Below are 20,894 nucleotides of genomic sequence, written 5' to 3'. Positions count from 1 at the left end.
TTCTGATCTTACATTTTCAAATCAATGTAACTATGCAAACGATTAAAGACACAAATCTTTATTTAAAATAAATAAAATAATTTGTACAATATTTAGAACAGATTCAAAAGTTTTCAGCTATGCCTTGAAATTGTATTTTGTGATAAAAGTAAAATTTCTGCAATTAATAATTACGTATGTTTAACAGATAAAGAGTAATATTATTTTTAAATTTATTCTACGAAAATTACAGCAATGCAAACCTTCAGATATTTCTTTAAATAAATAATTTAATTTATATGTAAACCGTATTAGCTTATTTAGACTAAGAATTAAAGTTTGGTAATCGCATTTGAATCTCTATTGACTTAACTTACATTTATTTGTAAGCCAATGTTTTATTGCTCATTACTGAAGCCCCCGTCGATTGCCTTTTTCTCACTTTATACAGAATTCCCGTCCTTCCAATTTATACCAGAAAGAGGATTTATTTAAATTAAAGATTCTTTTCTTTGATTCGATTGAAATGCCTTCTTTCAACATTTTTAAGTTTCGATCATATACAAAACTTATAAGGTATTTCTCCCGCCTTCTTGGCATGCCTTTGTGGTGTCGTGGTCTGCAAGCTGGGCGCGTATTCCAGAGGTCCGCGTTTCGATTCCCAGCGGAGGCGTTGCTAATTTTTCATCTTGCCTGCTTCCAAAAATGCCTAATGTCTGTATAACCTGACATTTAATATTTAACAAGAAACCGACTAGCTGAATATTATCAATTAAAACTAAACTTTAGAAATGCATATTATGGCTTAAAATGCATCTCAGTCAGAATATAAATTAATACGAAATCTTCCGATGTGTTTCTCTTACTTTTCTTCTAGATGTTCAGAGTTCTGTGATGCCTCGTCCAATCTAATCGAAGTCAATCTAAGGCTAACCTTTACCTAAATTTAATGGCTGTCCTTTGCCTAAATTTGTCGTCTAGGTTACAGGAAAGCCAATCTAAATGCTTCTAATCTAGATAAGTCTAAATGCTAAAATCTGACTTAGGGAAGTTTAAAAAATGCAGACTTCTGGGGCTGCAAGTCGAAGTCGTTAGTTTTTCTAGTTGTTGCATATATATTGCCTTTGTCTGCTAATAAGACGAAAGTAATAAATTTTATGACTTTGCATTACATATTTTAATTAGCATAAAGGAGCTGAAAAGAATTTTTGCTTACCTTTCAGCTGCTGAAATTTTATCTAATTTGGATGAGACTGTGGATCCCTGTAACGACTTCTATCAGTTTGCTTGCGGCGGCTGGCTGAAGAGTCATGATATTCCTGCGGACGAAGCTTCAGTTACTACCATGTCGATTATGCAAGACGATCTTGATCTGCAACTCAAAGGTTAGTAAATACGCTTAAATTTTTGCCAGTTTATTTGTTAATAAGCATAGTGAATAACCGTAGTAAAAATCCTAAATTTTATAAAATTTAAACTTTGAAATGTTTCTGAAAATAGAGAAATAAATCATTTCCTGTAAGTTTAATCTTGAGGTCCTGTCATATGGTAAAAGTCGCTTAGATCAATTGAGAGAATAGATACACATGCTCTCATATTTAAGAAGGAGACGTTTTCATAGGCAACATGATTGTATGTTAAAGTATTGCCCAACCATGATTTTATTTCAGAAATTCTTTAATCTTGTATACTTTCAACAAAATAAGTACAGAAGTTTTTTCTGTTATTTTAAATTCAGACAAAGCATATTAATCTGCCTTAAAGCGGTACTAGGTTGTGAAGAAATATTTTTTAATTTGAATGATTAAAATTGCGCTAAAATTTTAGCCATTTTGTATGCATTTAATTCTACTACTTTTAAGTAGAAATTTTCATATGATTTTTGTTTGAAATGGTAGAGAAAAACAGCTTTTTAATAACGATTTACTTCGATCGAACAGCATTCAAGAGATGTTTTTATAAAAGTCTTGGTATGAATTTAATTTTAAACTAATATTCTTATTACAAAAGAATTCCTAAGTTTGTATTTATAACACAGTTATCGTTTTAGGTTTACCGTGCACTAAGAACTCCAAAATAAAAATTATATTAGTTAATTATAGGAAAATACTCCTCTATTTTATACATATATGTATATAAATGGAGGAGTATTTTCTTCTCTTTCTATCTTAATATATATGTTGCCGTTAAAGTGCATAATTCCGTTATTTCCGAGAATACATCGATATTTCATAAAATAATTGGTCAAGTCAGTTAAAATGTTTAATAAATTAATAATTCCCCACTTAAGTTATTTAATACAATGACTAGTTTTCTATAAATTAACTTATCATATGAAATCTTTCGATGAAATGTAAAAACAATTATTTAACTGAATTATGCAGCATATAAAATATGATTTATACAAAGACACAATAAAATTGTTTATAACAAAAGCGATTACTAAAACGTCACTTTGGGCTGTGCAATATGTAACACTCAAACCAAATGCACTTTCTGTTGACACGTTGCATTTTGCATGAACATTTTTAAAATTCCTGACCTGTACTTAAACTTTAGAGCTGTAGCAACCGACAGGCGTGATTTTTCTATACCCGGAATTTTTTATCTTAATTAGTTTTTGTTCACAGATGCTTAACTGGGATCTGGAATGCAGCTGTTTCATGCAGCTGTTTCTTGTTCCCAATGAAAAAGAAAATCAAAATTTAAGGTTTCAATCGAAAAATTTAACTTCGAAACAACACAAAAGATTTAAACAATTGACTTATTAAATTAATTCATTCCATAAATATTACTTTAAAAGTTAACTCGTAAACTGCAAATAAAATTAAATTTCTTACTTTGACATAAATTTCACAATTCCTGAGTTAGATCTAAAATTAATGATCAGTTTGATTGATACATTAGCGTTGCGTAATGAGTTTGACCGTTTGCCGACTCCATTAAAATATTCAAAAAGATTATTTTGATTTACCGTAATATAATTTTGGATTTATTTTCAGGACTTTTAGAAAAGGAATTGACAGGAATAGAACCTGATTTCATCCGAATGATAAAATCAATGTATGATACCTGCATGGACCTAAGTAAGCCTCATTTCTATTTTATCCATATACAATTTATTTATTTATGATAAAATATGACGAATATTTTGGGAGTGCAGGGGCTTTTATATTTGCGATGGATCCACACGAAAACAAAATTTAGGTGATAAATCGTAATTATGCAAATTTTATTCACAAATACACTTTATAAGGTCTAATTCCTGTTAATTAACCCAGTTTCTTACAAGTGGCACAAATCTACCGCCTCATCCGCAACCTACATGTTAAAAATTTTGGACTCCTTAGACCTCAAAGACACCTTACTTTCAAAACTGCACCTAATGCCCTAAAAAGAAACTTCTTTAACTTGAACTTTAACGGAAAGGCCTAACTATAACTTATGCACACAGCTAGCTTTAAAGTTTTCTTAATTCTGGTAGCTTGCCTATAAGCGTCTGATTCATACAAACTGTAATCCTTGTAAATGTACAAGCGTTAATTTACGTTAACGCATGTATATAAAAGAGGACTTTTAACATTTACAATACAAAACATAAGACGTACTACATTCAACGAAATTTTCACAACACATTAAAATAGAAAATTCAGCTGGTACTTTACAATAAGATACACAGTAGTTGCTAAGAAATTCTTAACATTTTCATTCTCATTTTCTCATATCAATCTCTGAGACTAAAATATAATTTTTGTTTCTCAGCTAAATTTAAAATTAATAAAAGTAAAAAATCTGAAAATGATCAGATTTCATGTTACTCCCAAAGGGGGCTTCTTTAACGTTTTGTGTGTTACATTTATTAATTAAATGTCATGTTCTTCGCACTTTAACCACATAAAATTCAATTCAACAGCAATATCACAAAATAATTTAAAAAGAGCATACCTTTAGAATTTCCCATACATAATCTCGCGGGCTGGATATAATTTTTTCCTTTACAGTGTTGCCATTTCTCGCTTTGAAATCTTTGACTTTGTTTGAAATTAGTTTGTTAATTAAAAATTTGTTAACGTTTTACAAAATCTGAAATAGATAATACAACAAATTACAAATTCTGGCTTCCAAGTGCCAGTGTTCGGCTCGAGGACTACCTTATTCAAAATTTGATGACTCTAGGTAGCGTTGTTTTTTCACAATGCGAGAAATATTCATGCATTTATGCAGATTCTTCATTATTTAGTTTCTTTAAATATAATACATGGCAATAGTATTTGGTGGCTACAATTTCGAAAGTGAATCTGCGCAAAATGCCGTTTTGAAGTCTACTAGTCCAAAGGGCGTTAAGCCTTCTGGGCTAACGCGCTTTGGACTATTAAATGAGTGCAATTTAAATTCCAATCCTTCTCCTTAAACCACTGAAATAACCTCCTCTGAGGCAAAATTCAAAAGATCTAGCAACTAATACTTCTGAATATAAAATAAAACTGAATCTCAGAAAGGAGATACTGAATTTTCATTTATCTTTTTGTTCTTTTGTATTCTTTTCTTCACGAAGTCGTTCCTGACGGAACTGACTCTCTTCCTATTAGGCTTTCCGCGTTCTTAGACCATCACTTACTCTTGGCACCTTTCCTCGGCGTTGAAGACAATCCATCTCAGCTAGCTGCTCGCTTGTTCGGCCTTGACTGCCCCCTGGGCCCTCCTTCAGCACTTCAGATAACCTGGAACGATGACGTTTTCCACGATGGAATTTGGGCCTTGGAGAACTGTTCAACTGGACGCTTGTTCCGCAGTACCCTCAGCGACGGTTGCTCTTTGTATTTGGATTCTGGCGATGTGACTCTCCCTCGGACACTTTGCGTATGTTCATCATCCTTTGGTTGTTCGCCTTTCTTACTGGATTCCTTTCGTCTTGAAGTCTTTCTTGGCCTCTCTCGACTCTGGTTGCGTCCTCGGGTTTTTTGTTTTTTCGGGGGGGGGGGGTTGGTCAACTGTATTTGTGGTTGCTCTTTTCTTTCTTTCCGAAACCTGAACTTTAAAATTCGCTTGTTCTATGACTCTGTTCCTCGTTGATTTCGCGTTTTCCTGTTGAGTGTTCTGAAAAATATTTGTAAAAATTTGCGTTCCACGTTTACCTACGCTAGCCCTTTAAATAAATATTTAACCTCTACAGCTGCTTTGAGATAATCAGAATTTGGAAAACTGTAAAATTTTTAACTTTTATTTGAATATTTTTTCTAAAATTACATCGTTCAAGAGTTTTAATGATGCATTTCATTTACTAAAGACCTTAATAAATATAATTCTATTTCTATAAATAGTATTCCTAAATTTGTTTTTCACTAAATGCAAAATTGAGACTTTCTTTAAAGAAAAGGAAAATTGTTTTCATCTTTTTCTTATTCTCTTTCTATGTGAACGAGTCGAAGGTTTCGAGAAGGTTTAGAATTTCTTTAGTAGTAAGACAATTTAATTTTATCAGTACTCACTTTGTATGTTACGGTTACAGAAAGCATCGAGAAAACAGACAGCGAACCTTTGAAGAAAGCTCTGAGGAATCTCGGTGGCTGGCCGGTTACAGAAGGGGAAAACTGGGATGAAGCCTCCTTCGACTGGATTGACACTCTAATTCGACTCCGCAAGATGGGCTATAACTTCAACTCTTTAATGTACTTGCTTGTCTCTGAGGATTACAGAAACAACACGGCTCATATCATAGCGGTGAGTTCACGAATTTCCAAAACTGTATTTGTGGAATGTGCTAGCGATTTTAAGTATCATTCTAACTGTATTATTTTACATTTTTTACTATAAAAATATGAATGAAGGCAATCTTTTAAATGATCTGTAAAATTTTGTTTTAATAAAGATAAACGTAATACGAGATTAAGGCAATATTAATAAAGGCAAATTTTACTGCATATTTATATGTGGTTTACAAAAGAAAGCAGTCTGCAGATTATGGAACAAATCTTAATGTAATGAACAATTTTTGTTGCTTTATATTAACAAGTTTGTCGGAATACTTTACGAGTGCTTCGTACGTGACATTTGCTTCTTTAACCCATTAACGCCAAAACTACAATGAATGGTTCTTTTCTCATGAAAATAACAACAAATATTAAATTAAGCATTTATAACATAAATTTACATTGAATATAAAAACAAATGCTCTTACCTGTGGAAACAGCGAGAGTGTTGCGTTCGCGCAACGTCAGCGGAATAAGACTACGGATGTTTAGTGAGTAGAATTGTATTCTTGTGATGTTTAATTTAAGTGGAGTGCAGAATTACTTTTTTAGCTGTATAACGTTTTTTAAATCTACAAATCACTTTACTTGTAATTAATTTAATATTAAAATATATATTATACTTCTTTTACAAATAAATATTATTTCAATTTAAAGATTCAAGCATGAAAAGCTTCACAACAATCATGATATAAGGCTACATTACATACTTTGCATCTATAAACAGTCTGGCTATGGCACTCCTTACAACGAAGTCTTTTGTTATCATCGGACTTTACGATAAAATGTCTACCATCTCCATGCATTGGTTTTTGAATGCTGAATTTACTAGGACTTCCTGTTGCTGATCTATTTCTGGCTAATTCTACACTCTCACTAGGAGTTTGCAAAAGGAATAATGCAGTCTCGAGTCTGAAATCTAAAAGAGACTTTTTATTTCCAGTAGTAGAAAGTCGTGATATTTTCCATGCATTTATCGAGGTTACATCAATGTAATTAGTAAATATTGGCCACCACCATTTTTGGCCACGAACTCTTATTCTGTAATTGGCAACTAAATTGTCACATAAATCGATTCCACCCATTTTGGCATTGTATTGTTCAATAAGATGAGCTTGAAATATAAAAACCTTTTTCCTTTGCGTTTTTGAATAACGGGAAATATGTTTTATGGTCTGAATGTTGAACCAACAGTTATAAGCGATCTATCGTTCCATCGGGCAAAAGTTATTTTGTTTTTCTCTTCATACTGGAAATCATAATAAACCCTATCTTTCTTACGGACACATTTCACAGTTTCTAGTGGGGACATTTGTATGCGGTTTTCCTGAATTGTTCCTGTAGCACTGAAACCTTTAATTTTTGAGTTGTTGAAATGAGAAGTTGAAATGGCGTAAAAAATTTATCAAAATTAATAGCTTGATTGGCGGGAGTTTCAATAACACTGGGCAAATTTATCACCACATTTCCTCCAAGCACACATTTTTCATATTCTGGTAATTTTGGAGCTGTCGACTTACCTGAATAAATATCGAAATGAAACACATATATATCAGATGAAGCCAGAGTCCATGCTTTGTTATATTTGTCTGTTCAACGACAAGAGAGTAAATGTCTGAAACAAAAAGAAAATCGAAAATCTCTCCACTAGTTTTACCTTGTATTTTGTCTTTTATAGTTTCTCTTCTATCTCTTTCTTCATTTTCTTCCTGAGACATAACTGACGGTTCCTTTTTTTATCCATTTCAAATTTTCAGTTTTCTGCTTTTTAAACTTTTCCGTATGATCACCATTGCTTTTAGAAGGCTAAAACTTACTTCTTACGTGAATTTCAACTTCCCCAGCAGTATCATTTGGTAAAATATCATTATCATTATTTAAAACATTCTCATTTCCTTCTTCTTCATCACTAGCTTCTGAAATTTCTAGGAGAACAACAACAATATCAGTTTCATTCTGGTCATTATTAACATTATCATCATCTGTTTCTTCATCAAAAAATCTTTGAAGGGCATCTTCTAATGTAAGATATCTCGTTCTAGGCATTTTTAAAGCAGCCAACCAGAACAAGGAATGAATAAGAAAACAATGAGAATGAGAATGCATAAGAGATTACCCGTTTCCTGCTGACGTTGAGTCAGCGCAACACCTGTTTTCCCTTCCTTTCCAACACAAATATAAACATCTGATTGATGTAATGTTCTGATAAACGGTGACCTTGACTAAAAATAGATCACTCATAAAGACGGCGATTCTTTCGTTAAATATTTTCGGCAAATATACCCGGTCGAAAATTTTGTTTTAATTATGAGATTAATTATTATAAACAGAATGCCTGTTGAAGGCAAATGTTTTTTTACAGAAATAATATTCCCTACACAAAATCATCTGCTGGTATAAAATACCTTAGGTAGTGATATTTATATGAGCATTTATTTTGACCGTTGCTTCAACGCAACACAAGCGGCTAACGGGTTAATAATACGGTGCCCACCAGCGGCCGAGCGATAAAGTCACTGATCACTAGTAGTTCTGCCCGGGGTTGGAATCCCGGAGAACGGACTGTCTGCATAAGCTTTCGTGTTTTTCTCTATGTGTAACGTGTATACGATCCATTTTCCCTTAGAACGTTTTCTCCTAAGGCATCCCTCCTTTTACAAGGGGACATTCCCTACTCGTCGTCACCGATTTCGCTTACATTTATAGGACATGCAGAGCTTGGCTTGAAAGTACCCGAAGTTGGAACTCCAGATGACCAAACGTTTAGAAAATAAAAATGTTTATGCAGCTGTTTCCCACCGTTTAAGCTATTTACGTTAGCATACTTGCCAAGCAGCGTTTGGTGTAGCGGTAAGAGCTCGGCTTAGTAGTTCGATGATCGTGGGTACGACTCCCCGTGTGGAGATTTTTTTCCCTATCTTTTTCTCAATTTTTATATTCTTTTTCCAACTAAATAAAGAGGTGAATAATTTGTTTTATTTATTTATTTATACGCAAAAGGCATAGAAAAGGAAAAAATTTGGGATTTTGGGCTTTTCAACAAGAGATTGTAATTAAAGCACATATGAAAAGACTTTTTACATGAAAATTCAAAACTTTATTCGTTGACATTCGATGATTTGCATGTGTCGGAATGATATTTATCGTTAGAAACAAGGGGAAAAATAATTATTTCTGCATCTAACACAAGTTATAAACAACGCATTTTTACAACCACATCATTGTATCAACGTCTCAAGAAAAACATACTTCATTGACATTCATAAAGCATTCTCTCTTATCGCAAAGTTTAGAAGCGAACCACGCGTAGCGTAACATGTTACCGAATATTGGCGCGGATAACTGATGTTGAGCAATCGGATGTATTTTTATGCAGTCTTCTCGGGAAGTTATTTCTTCTTATTGCTTCATGAGATAAGAGCAATTTTGTATTTTTTAAATAATTTTTTTAACCTGATGATAAAATTATTATATCGCAGGATTGCACCAGTGGAGTACCTTTAGGGGGAATTACTTTGATGCTACACGTTGGCAATCCATCTTCATCTTGGAAGAGTTCGTCGTATTAATTGCGGATTTGTTTGTCCTCCCCTACGAGTCAATCAGCAGAAGAAATTTGTTCTCTTGTACGTACGGCTTCATCACATCCGCTAAAAGTTTTGTGTACAACGCTATTGTAAGCTTTCCAGATTTCGAAGAAGTGATGACGACGTTCTTGTATTTTGCTGCGTATTAATCCACCACTTTTTGAATCTTCGGTCCAAAACAGCCAGTATTCCCATGTAAGCATACGTAAACTTTTGGCAATAGCTTTCCGGAAAGGCTTATAGCATATTGGCGCTATTATATGAGTGGGTTACTTTGTTCATATCCTTTCTTTTTACGAAAAAACATTTTTAACCCCTAAATGTTCCAGGGTCCTGTTATACGTCGACTGGTACTAGCAACCTGGAATATACGTACGTAAATTTATTATACGCGCCGTTAAACAGAGTATTTCATTTGAGGTAGAAAAATGAGAATTCTTGACTTACTGTTTGATCAGTGTTGATAACAAAATTCTTGTCGTATTGAGGAATGAGAGCTAGAGCTTGGAGTCGGAACTTATCTGCCGCAGCAAGGATTTCCTCTTGTGTAGCTGTCTCTTTTTCCGTCAAAAATCTTGTAATTTTCCTCTGACGAATCCTATGCCTTTTTTTAAAGTCCATGACCCACAAGTCGGAGGCTTTGAATTCCAACTCTTGAAACCGACTGGCAGCAGCGAATGCCCACTATTGCAAGTTTCTTGCGGTGATTTTCTGGTTACAACATCGCACTTCTACGAAGCGATCATTTGTCCACGAAATCAATTGTATTGCAGTTATCCTTTCGAGTTTCACCATTTTTAATATGTTGTTCCTAAATTTTCAAATCTCGCATATGATTCAAGATCCTCCTTTCGTTTGCAACTTTTGATGAGATGCTCCTTTCGTTTGCAAACTTGATAAACTCCACGTTGGATGCGCTTTAATAAGATTAATCACCATTATTTTGTAGTAGAGTGGAACATAATCTGGATCTTCTTTCAGTTTTTTTTTCATCGGATTCATACTCATCACTTGACGACGATCTGGCACCCTCCAACATTTGATATTCTTCTTCTTGGTCGATTTCTTCGCGCCAGATCAACTCTTTGTCACGTATAAACTGGTACTCCGATAAAACTTCTACTACGTTTTCGTGTATTTTATTTCCCATTTGAATGTGTTCTTCGGTTATCACTTCATAACTTTCTGATGAGATTAGATTTTCTTCTGACAAAAGATCTAAACTATAATCCATCGTCGTCTTCAATCGTTACATCGACGCTTCGCTGTGGATGCTATCTTCTGGCTCCTGTTCTTTTTCCATCGACGTGCCCAGGCATGTCAATAGTTTCACTTTTGTCCGACATGTTGGATTTTTCCACAATATTTTCCTCGCAATTTCATTTCACAAAAATTTATCTATCTTGCAGAATATTCTCACAATATTCTCGCGCAATTTAAATTACTTGGCCAAAAGTTAGCAAACGAATGAGCTCCCTAGCTAGCATTGTCCCTAACGGTTAGGGACACCTTTTTTCTACCTGCGCCAAGAATCAGGTCAATAATTTTTAGGAAAGAATATCGGGGTTCGTGTACAGCCACCAGGAGTGACTTTCAGGTGAGAACGAATCTTATTGTAAAACGACTATTCACGTTTATAGCACATTTCCAAAGGAGTATTCTACAAATATTTTCTTTTCTAAATGATGTTTTTAGAAATAAGTTTTCTCGCTGCGTTGGTTTCGTCTGCAACCATCAAACATGGAAAGAGCACCTTCTTGTGATGGCATTAAAAAAAGATCCTGTTATCATAAGCTGCATGCTTTCAAAAAAAATTACTAGTTTTATGATTTTCTTTACAGAAAACTTAAATCACCGAATGATATGTGACACCGACAGTATTAATAGAAATCCTTTAAAAACCTCTCAAAAATCCTCCCTTTTTATGTGTTGACTTTTGAGAAGCTGTTAAATGTATTTTTGTTTTTGTTTTGTTTAAGCGATTGTGTTGATTTCACGCTTCTAATTATTTCATAATGTTTGGTTTCACACTCTACTTAGGCTAAATCACAAATGAGGTCAGTTAAGCAAAAGAACTTAATGTTAATAAAGTGTAAGGATCTTAAGTTTTACTAACGTTTATTTTATTTTAAATCTTTACTATCACTTCTTATTTTCTACTTCCGGCCAGAATTATAAGCGTGAAGGTTTTTATGCAAAGTTTGTCTGGCGAACGCCAAGTACTTAAGTTGTGGCTTTTTGCCAAGCAAGAGAGAGAGGAAGCAGTGAGTTCGAAGCAGGCCGCTTACCTTAAAAGTTACGCAGTTGCTATTTGCCTTCCAGGCCAGAGGTTTTAATCCTCTTGATAAATTAAACGTATTGTAGTGTTCACAGTCTCTGTGCTACATACGCTTCCTGTTATTATAAGGCCAATCTTCCACGTGTGTTATTCGAAAGTTAAATTAGAGTTTAGTTTTATTTTTATACCTTTTTACGTTAGACCCCGAGTGGAGGGTCATTGTATTCCGAAGTACGGAAGTCATTGTATATAAAGAAAAATAAAGGGTTTTGTATACCCTTCGTCTGTATCCTGTCTACTTACTACAATTAGTGAACATAGCTTTAGTAAGCTCTCTGTTCCTAGTCAGGTCATTGTATGTTTCCGAAGAAGGTTAGAAGAAACATTGAACCTGATAAAAGTACTGAACTTCTTCTTGTAGAAAGTCAGTGTTATAGCAAATTCTTTTTATTCTAAGAAGTTGGAATTGAATTGTATTAATAATGACTGTTTTTGAATTGTTAGAAGTCCAATTTGTCAGTTTAAAAGTGCGTAACTTAAACTCTCTGCACTTATCATAAACTTTTAATTTTTTGTAATTTAAAATATGAAGAGTAAGTTAGGTTATGTCATTTTGCTGTGGGTTAGTAGGATAAATATTGGCGTTTTCAATTTTGTTAAAGTTATTAAAAGCTATAATGTCATTAATATACCTGCAAATGAGCTTAAAATATTTTCGCTGTTCTAGATCTAGTGGCTGCTGAAATTTAAATTCCTGTGTGAAAAAGAATAGTGTACAGACCGCTGTAGAAAAATTGGCTCACATAGGTATACCTTGTACTTGCTTAAAAATATTTTTTATCAAATTTTAGAAAATTGTTAATTAAGGCACTTCTTAGGAAATGTTTCCATTCTTCTCTTGAGATTATTGTAAGAGCTTATGAAAACAGATCAGGTAATGTAAAAAGGCTGCCGTAAATTTCTTCTAAAGGCAAAGTGGTGTAAAGGTTTTTCAAAGTCGTAGCAGTTAATGTTATCAATTTTAAGAGTATTTAAGGCTTCTATAATCGTCTCGTTATTATTGATAATCCAATTGAAATGGTGATCTAAAAAATTGATGTTGGTGTACGTGATTAAAGCAAAGCCTCAGAGGCTTTCTGCCTAAGAGGAGGGGTGCCTTCGTGGAGTAAGGGAAACTGGCTCGTATACACGTACATGGGGAAAACCACGAAAACGCCCATGCAGCCAGCCCGTTCGCGGATATCGAACTTCGGACCGAACTACCAATGTTCAGCGATTTTACCGCTCGGCCGCTGTGGGCCTCTTGAAAGTTGAAATTATTAATTATATCAAATACTTGTTTAAGTTTCTTAGCAAAAATGTAATCGATTTCTTTTTTCAAATTTTTTTTGTACCAATAGCAATGTATCTAAATTTTACAGGAGTCTTATGAAATTTATGCAGTGCATTGAAATTTGCAGATTTATTAGAATAGTTGTTGGGCCGTATTTTGAGTCTTCTATGTAAAGCCTTGAACTTTACAAGAAGTATTTTTTCATTGGTGTTAATAAACTGATAAGTGCTGGTATTGTCTAATTCATTTTGAATTAAATCATAGTAGAATGTGTTTACGAATAATACTAAAGTTATTGCTAGCTTTAGTATTATTCGTAAACACATTTCAATTTTAGTGATTATGAAACGTTCTCGTAGTTGTTGAATTATAATCTCTAGAACGTTTTGTTGTAAATTTGTTGAAAGTTGGTTAAGTAGAGAATCCTTTATTCAAAATCTTTTAATAAACTTCTTTTCATTCCAGAAAAGTAGACGTAGGCAAGTTAGTTTGGAAACTAGCAAATACTATAAAAGTATTCATATCATTACTGAATTGTTGAAGGCTAAAACTTTTGCTAATATGGAATGTAGGACAAAATTTATTTCCAAGCTGCATTAGTTGTCTTAAATCTATATCATATAGTATTTCTAAATCTCCTGTGATGATGTGCTTGTGAAATGATCCTCAAACTTACTGTATTCTGGAAGTTGGCACTTTCAGCTGTTTTGAGCAAAACTTTCTTGGCGGTTGGTAATCATACTTCAAGTGTTTCACCGAATTCGAAACAAGGGGTGACTTGAAGGTGCTGAGCTGGCAAAAGATATTGAGACTTTTTAAAAATCTGATTAATTTTGATTTTATTCAAAGTGGTGTTCGAAATAAATAGTACAAAAGTTTTTTGTGGAAAAATCTATTTTTTCTCAACTTATAATTATAGAAGTCAAGTACTAAATCTTTCACTATCTGGTATCCTCTTTAATTTCCTTTAACAAAGTTGAGAATTTTCCATAATAAACTTTGAACTTTTATTTAATATCTAACTCTTTTCAAACTGCAAATTTCATGGACATTCATTCTTTCTTTTTCAAGTTGGATCAAGCATCACTTGGAATGCCAGATCTTACATATTATTTGCTTGGATTAGATGATCCCGTCACGGCTGCTTACTTTAGATTTATGGTAAAAGCAGCTAATAAACTGCGTGCAGATGAACGTACATCAGAAGCAGAACTCCGAGAAGCTTTCAGATTCGAAACTATGCTCGCCAATGTAAGTAAAGAATCCTTCATTGATCCATTTGGCTTTTATTGGTAATATTTTTTGCTATGATTACTATATTACTTCACTTGTGTAATTCTATAAAGATGATAACGTTCTTATTATTATTTCAAGTATTATGACTTCTGTTGTTGTGTTGCTTATCCTCGAAAGATCTGACAAATGTCCGATCAGCTCCAGAAAATTGTTGACCTTCAAAAAGTTAATAACAGTGAGGTGATCGGATGTTGAGTCCTCCTTAGAAAGTCCGATGCAACCCAGTACTGTAAACAGCGCCTTAAGTTCTGCAGGTCGTCTCCAAGGTCCCTTGGTCCCAAGGCGTAAAGGCCGTTCCATTATGCTCAGCTAAGACCTGCAGGCAATGGAGCAAAGACTTGGACTTCGCCTAGGAGGCTCCAGTCTTTTTAATCAACAGAAGCTGCTCACTTCCTCCTCCTTATGGTTTTGTTGATTTTGACTTCTAAGGTAATAAAACTGAAAGTAGATTTTTTTAGGAATTATAATGAATAAATGGGAGGCCCGGTGGCGCAGTGGCTGGCGCGTCGGTCCAGATTCGGGGTTCGGTCCCCGGGCTGACAAGGCTGACTCAGCCTTTCTTCCCTGGAGTGGGTCGATAAAATTAGTACCAAGTTCGCTTGGGGACTAAATACTGGGGAATCCTGCTACATTTGACCACTTGTCCAGGCTAAAAGATGCACAAGCACCCCGGACCCAGGTCTAGAAAGCAGATATCAGAGCACTGCCAGCCATGGCTCTCTATGGGCTGTTTGTGCCGCCGAGTTTAGTTTAGTTTAATTAAGAAATCGATCATCAATAGATTCCATCTGCCGTTGCTTTCTAAAATAGGTTTCTTTATAAAACAGAATTCCTCTTGGTGACATTCAAAGCGTTTTGTCTAGCTAATGGGCCAAGAGAAAGAACAATTTTTAAAATGACGGCGAGTAATTCCGTAAGTAAGAGAAAGAGATCAAGAAAATTTCAGATATTAGCAAAGAATGAAAAACATATATGTAAATTAAAACTTACTTTTATTTCCTGATCTGCTGTCACTGGTTTCTAAGTAACTTTAATTCGCTTTAAAAACGAAGCATAAAAGTTTTCCTGCATTATATTTGTATTTCCTGCGTCACATAAGTTCGTTTAAATTTAAACAATTAAATTTAAAACTTTCCGTAAAAAGGCTTTATGCTCTACAAATTTTCTGTTGTTCAAACTAAGCTGTATGGGAAGAATTAGTTCTTCTGAAGTAGTTAATCTTCTCTACTGCATTTAAAAACACATCTCATTACTTAATTTTATAAATGACTAAAAGAATCAAAAATTGGGTTAACTTCTCATACTGAATTTGCAAAGGTCAGTGCAAATGAATTTGACTTTTTACTTCTACCGTTAATATTTTTTTTAATTTTAATTTTTATTTGTTAAAAAAACAAAGCTTCGAAGGATTTTCGAGTTTATGGGCTAAGACAGTTCATTAAATACCTGCAGAATTATTATTGGAATATTAAAAGCATGGTTAATAATCGAAAGAAAGTTCACTGTTTAGTCAGCATATATTTCGTATGAAAAGATGTATTTCGAGTCGCAAACGAAATGATCCTTCTATTCAAGACCAAATAATGCTGTCAATAATTTCCACTCGAAAAGAAAGAGTTTCTCCGAAAATACATTGAATCAACGCCGAAAAAAGTTTTCATTTCTTCGCATCCTTTAAAACGGCATTTCATATTTCATTTAAACTCCTCTTATTCCATTAGTTCTGCGCAGAAAATGAAGCTGAACTTTATTATTCGCAGCTACATACATGTTCTTTATAAATTATTTTTATATCTGAAAATTGTTTTATTGCAAACAAATGCTGATCTAACATTTTTAAAATTAGTGTACATTTTATTATTGGTTACTCAAGAAATTTTTTGAAAAGTGCCCCTTTATAAACCATGCATCTCAAATACACGTTCATTAAATGTGGCCCTTTATCTATAAACCGTTCATTTTCTGTACAAAAAAAAATCTGATGTGTACACCACATGAATTCCTTGTACGGAATATTAATTTATACGCATTTGTTTCTTGCATTTCTTTTAAACTTATTGGATTTAATTAAATCTACTTCGCCGACAGCGCATAAACCACAATAGAATAAAGGCATTCTTTAAAATTCACTTTATTTGTTTAACATAGCGACACTCTGGCACTAGGTTCACTTAACAGTATTATATTCCATTCATATTATAACTCAGAATGCACAAAATGTATATCATTTAAATAATTATCTAATAGTTGCCACATGTTCTTTTCAAATATCATAATAAAGCTAGAACGATGTAAAAAAGAAATTAAGCAAACAAAACAAAAAAGAAACAGTTTTTCATAGACGATTGAGTATTTCTCATTCAATTAATTCAGTTTTCACTTCGCGACAAGACAAAAATACATAAAAGCTCAAAATATCTGTATTAAAAATTACTAATTATTAAAAATTAAGTAAATCTTAAACACTTATTTCCTCAAAAAAATTCCAGAAAGGATTAAGCATGATCTAATTCGCAATAATAAATGAAGGCGTTATTTTTGCTGTTGCGAAGCTTAGCCTCTCTAGATTGGCAACAAATCTACAATTCTGCTCTTTCAAATGTAAACAAATATGTCCGCCATGTTATTTAAAACTTAACCGCACTTAAACAGCTTTTAAATTGTTGATAATTGTACAAATATTGCTTCCAGAATTACGAAAGGCATAAAACCCTTAATCGGAAGATAAGAACAACATAATTCAGTCATTTTCAAAGCAAAAAATGTACAATTTACAAACATATAAGAGTAAAGAAACTGAGATCACTGTGCCGAGTAACAGAGTGGATATATATATAAATATAGTATTTATATACGTTTGGTGCGGCCGATTGAAACCAAAATACGAGGTGCACGTCTACATGTTATAGCAGTCCTATATACAAAATTTAAACGTTCTGAAGCTACTCGTTTTTGAGTTATGCGAGATACGTATGTATGCACGTACGTACATACGTTCGTACAGACGCCACGAAAAATTCTCTTCAGAATTAATTTTAAAGCAGTTTTATCATTTTTTGGAGGAAACGAGTCTTTTATTCTGTCTTTACGTACAGATATCACGCAAAAACATCGTTAAATTGCATTCGATAGCGGTCAAAATGGATATTTTCGTTGAAATATGCTGCCTGAAATTTTCGCGATTACAATACTTCCTTTTTACTTCGTACAAGGAAGTAAAAAAAGGTTAAAAAAAAGGTCAATTCAGTTATACTTTTTAAATGTTGGTTTTTAATACATAATGAAGGGAATCTCACTAAATTTGACTATGTTTTTAATAAAACAATATTTAAAAACTATTTACTAATTTTTTAACAAAAAAAAATATGTACTTGCTGTATCAAATGAAAATTATAAGGGCAGCAATGGCACACAGTAGCAAAATTTTGTGAATCGTCCTAACTTTCTCTGCTGTGATCAGAGGACTAAACTCAGAATATCACAAGAGAAAAAGAAAACCCGTTTGGCTTTCTTTATTTTTTTTAGAATCTATGAAGGAAGTGCACTGACACACAATGTAGCTTTACCTACACCATAGCAAAAATGACTTTGTATATTTGTTTAAAATTGATCCGAGTTCGAAATCAACAATTTCGCAAAAGTAAAGTTTCGCAGTGCATATATAATCTTTTACACTGAGAAAAAAAGACAAAATTATGCAGTTTGCAATATTTTTTCAAAAACTTGTTTAATCCGGAGAAGGCTTTCAATCATTTGTGTAGAATTGTTTTTTTTTTTTTTTTTCGATGGTTAACTTTTATTCAGACTAGAAAAATCTTACATTATTATTACAATGTACATATCACAAGCATTATTATCATTAGAACAGGTGTTTTTTTATTTCAATGAACATATTACATTGATCTGATGCAGTTTGTGCATTGAAAGAATTTAGTATAGGTGCGCATACCATATTAATTTCAATGTATGATATGTACCAGTTGAACTTTGAATGAGATAATGAGAAGAGAACCATTTTCTGGAGATGACATTTATAATTTTGATGCGGCTTTTATACATTTTGAGATATAATAAAATAATTAATCTTTGGAAAAACAAGCTTTTGTAGCAAAATTTTTAATTCAATCATTTTATGTATTGTTTTATTTTCTACCAAAGTACAATGTACTGATTCATGAGTCTACTCTTTTATTTGAACCCGTAAAAAACCTGACTGAAATAAAACAAAATATTGATAGATCTGTACATAATTACATAAAATACATAAACTTTATATATTTTTTTTAGATGACTAGCGATAATGAAATTCTGAATCTCATTTAGAATGAGGAAGGATATTAAACAAATTGGTTAGGAAATTCAAGTATCAAAGTTGCTAATCAAAATGTATCTTTTATGCGTTAATGAATATGCATCCTGTAGTTGAATACATACAAGACAAGTGAGCATTTGAAACATAAGACTCCTTTGGTGCTTTATTTGTACCTTTTACTCCAGTATCGCAGTAATACGTCTAATTAATATGTTATGCACCTTTTTAATTGATTTACTATTTACTTTTCAGTTCTCTACACCAAAAGAGGAAAGACGAGACATTGACAGTATGTACAACAAATACACAGTTAAGAAGCTTATGGAACAAGTACCACAGGTAAACTAGTTTTAAAATTCTTTGTTACTGTAAATGAAAACTGAGATTATTTATTTAGGTTTACTGGCATCAAACTAAATAAATAATCTCAGTTTTCATAACTCAAAATACATACGTATCTCGCAAACTCATTTAAAATTATTTTTCCTCGCAATTACAAATTTTACACTCACGTTTGTGAAAATTGCAACACCAAGAAGGAATCGTCATAATTGAATGCAATTTAATACACAGTTGAGTGGTAGTGGTACAAATAAATGATTAAATGTTCAAAGCAAACAAACAAGAACAAGAGATCAGAATCAGTATTTTGTGTGGCCACCACGCGCCGCAATAAGTGCTGCTACACGACGTGGCGTGGAGTCAAACAAAGTTTGAATGTCTGACTGAGGAAGAGCATTCCATATCGTTTGTACGCGTACCCAAAGTTCGTCTGCAGACGCAACAGGACGAGGATCACGAGCAAGACGCCGACCAATGACATCCCACACATGTTCAATTGGCGACATATCCGGGGAACACGCAGGCCAAGGAAGAAGCTGTACCTGCTGCGCTGCAAAGAAGGATTTAACAATCCGATCAGTATGAGGGCGGACATTGTCCTGTTGAAATACAGCGCCTGGCAAGCTTTGAAGGAAGGGAACAGCTTCGGGCTGTAGAACTTCACGGATATACCGGTTGCTGTTCAGATTGCCCACAATTCGTAGCAATTGAGATCGTCTATGATATGCTATGGCGCCCCAGACCATAACTCCGGGTGTTCGTCCACTGTGGCGTTCGATAATGCACTCCGGAAGGTGGCGTTCACCGGCATAGCGTCTGACACGAATGCGGCCATCATGGTACCACAAATTAAAGCGGGATTCGTCAGAAAACACGACATGCTGCCAATCAGCACGCCAGTCTCTATGCTGATTGGCCCATTGTAGCCGCAGGCGGCGATGGTCGTGCGTTAGGGGGATCCTGTATAAAGGAGTCCGTGCGCGCAGTCCACACTGCAGCAGACGTCTACGAATTGATGAAGCACACAATGAAACACCTGTAGCTATTGACCACAGTGCTGCCAATTGTCTAGAGGAAGCTGTACGGTCCGTCCGCGCCATGCGGACCAGGTGTCTATCATCGCGAGCTGACGTCACATTTCGGGGTCCACTCCCGGATTTCCGAGTTGTCCGACACTCGTCCGTCCACTGCTTCCAAACGCGCATCACTGTGCTGCTGTTACGCTGCACACGAGAGGCTACTGCACGATACGACAATCCAGCTTCACGAAGGCCGATGATTCTCCCTCGTTCAAACTCTGTAAGTTGTTCAAATCTCGCTCTCTTTCGTCGACGAGGCATAAGTACAGATTGAGTTAACGTTTACCACTAGCAGATAACCACCGATAACCATACACGCCTCGCTACAGCCGTCTATTTATTCGGATTCATCAGCCGTTCAGAGGGCACTGCTCAGCATACGCATGCGCTACGGATTTGCAATTCTAATCATTTGCATATCATGCGCTACTTTGCATTTCCTGAAAATTTCAGCTCACTCGCGTAAGTCCTTCATGGTGTTGCAATTTTCACAAACGTGAGTGTATTTCAAATCTGAATTAACATTTGGTCAAATTTTGATGAAATTTAACCGAAATTTTGCTGAAATTTTAAATGTTATTTCTTCTGGGATAGAAGCAGTGTCAGTTGTTATAATAAAAGTGGGATAGCCGAATTTCTAGGATATGTATGCATAAAGGTACAAAGCTTTCCCCTTTCTTAAAACTTTCGTATAGTTTTAACATACTGATATCAGTTCATTGCAAAGTATTTAAAGAGAAGGGAGCATCGAGTGGCTTCGGAGATGTTCGTAAATGAAGTTTAAATTCATGTGAATAAATTGTCACATGCAAGCGTGTGAATTCCCAGGCAATGACATCTATGAATAACAGCACATATATTGAAGACGCATTTTATTGAACATGAAATATATGTCCTAGATAATGACATAGGAATTGAAACTCATTTCTAGAATCCGA

At 34.1% G+C, this 20,894-nt stretch overlaps 1 protein-coding gene across 1 annotated transcript in view; it reads left to right on the top strand.

The window, feature by feature from the left end:
* The window catches only part of LOC118185022 (neprilysin-2-like), an 80,838-nt gene that overhangs the window by 7,554 nt on the left and 52,390 nt on the right, over positions 1-20,894 (top strand). The window contains exons 3-7 of the mRNA XM_035354800.2: positions 1,203-1,364; positions 2,982-3,065; positions 5,489-5,700; positions 13,999-14,178; positions 18,788-18,874. Coding sequence (XP_035210691.2) covers positions 1,203-1,364; positions 2,982-3,065; positions 5,489-5,700; positions 13,999-14,178; positions 18,788-18,874 — 725 coding nt within the window. The remainder of the gene's footprint in view (positions 1-1,202; positions 1,365-2,981; positions 3,066-5,488; positions 5,701-13,998; positions 14,179-18,787; positions 18,875-20,894) is intronic.

The sequence above is a fragment of the Stegodyphus dumicola genome, chromosome 3 (assembly GCF_044657685.1).
Source record: "Stegodyphus dumicola isolate Sdum_Otavi_A_Nest chromosome 3, ASM4465768v1".
NCBI lineage: Eukaryota > Metazoa > Arthropoda > Arachnida > Araneae > Eresidae > Stegodyphus > Stegodyphus dumicola.
The sequence above is the reverse complement of the archived record's forward strand: the minus strand, read 5'-3'. Positions and strand labels throughout refer to the sequence as shown.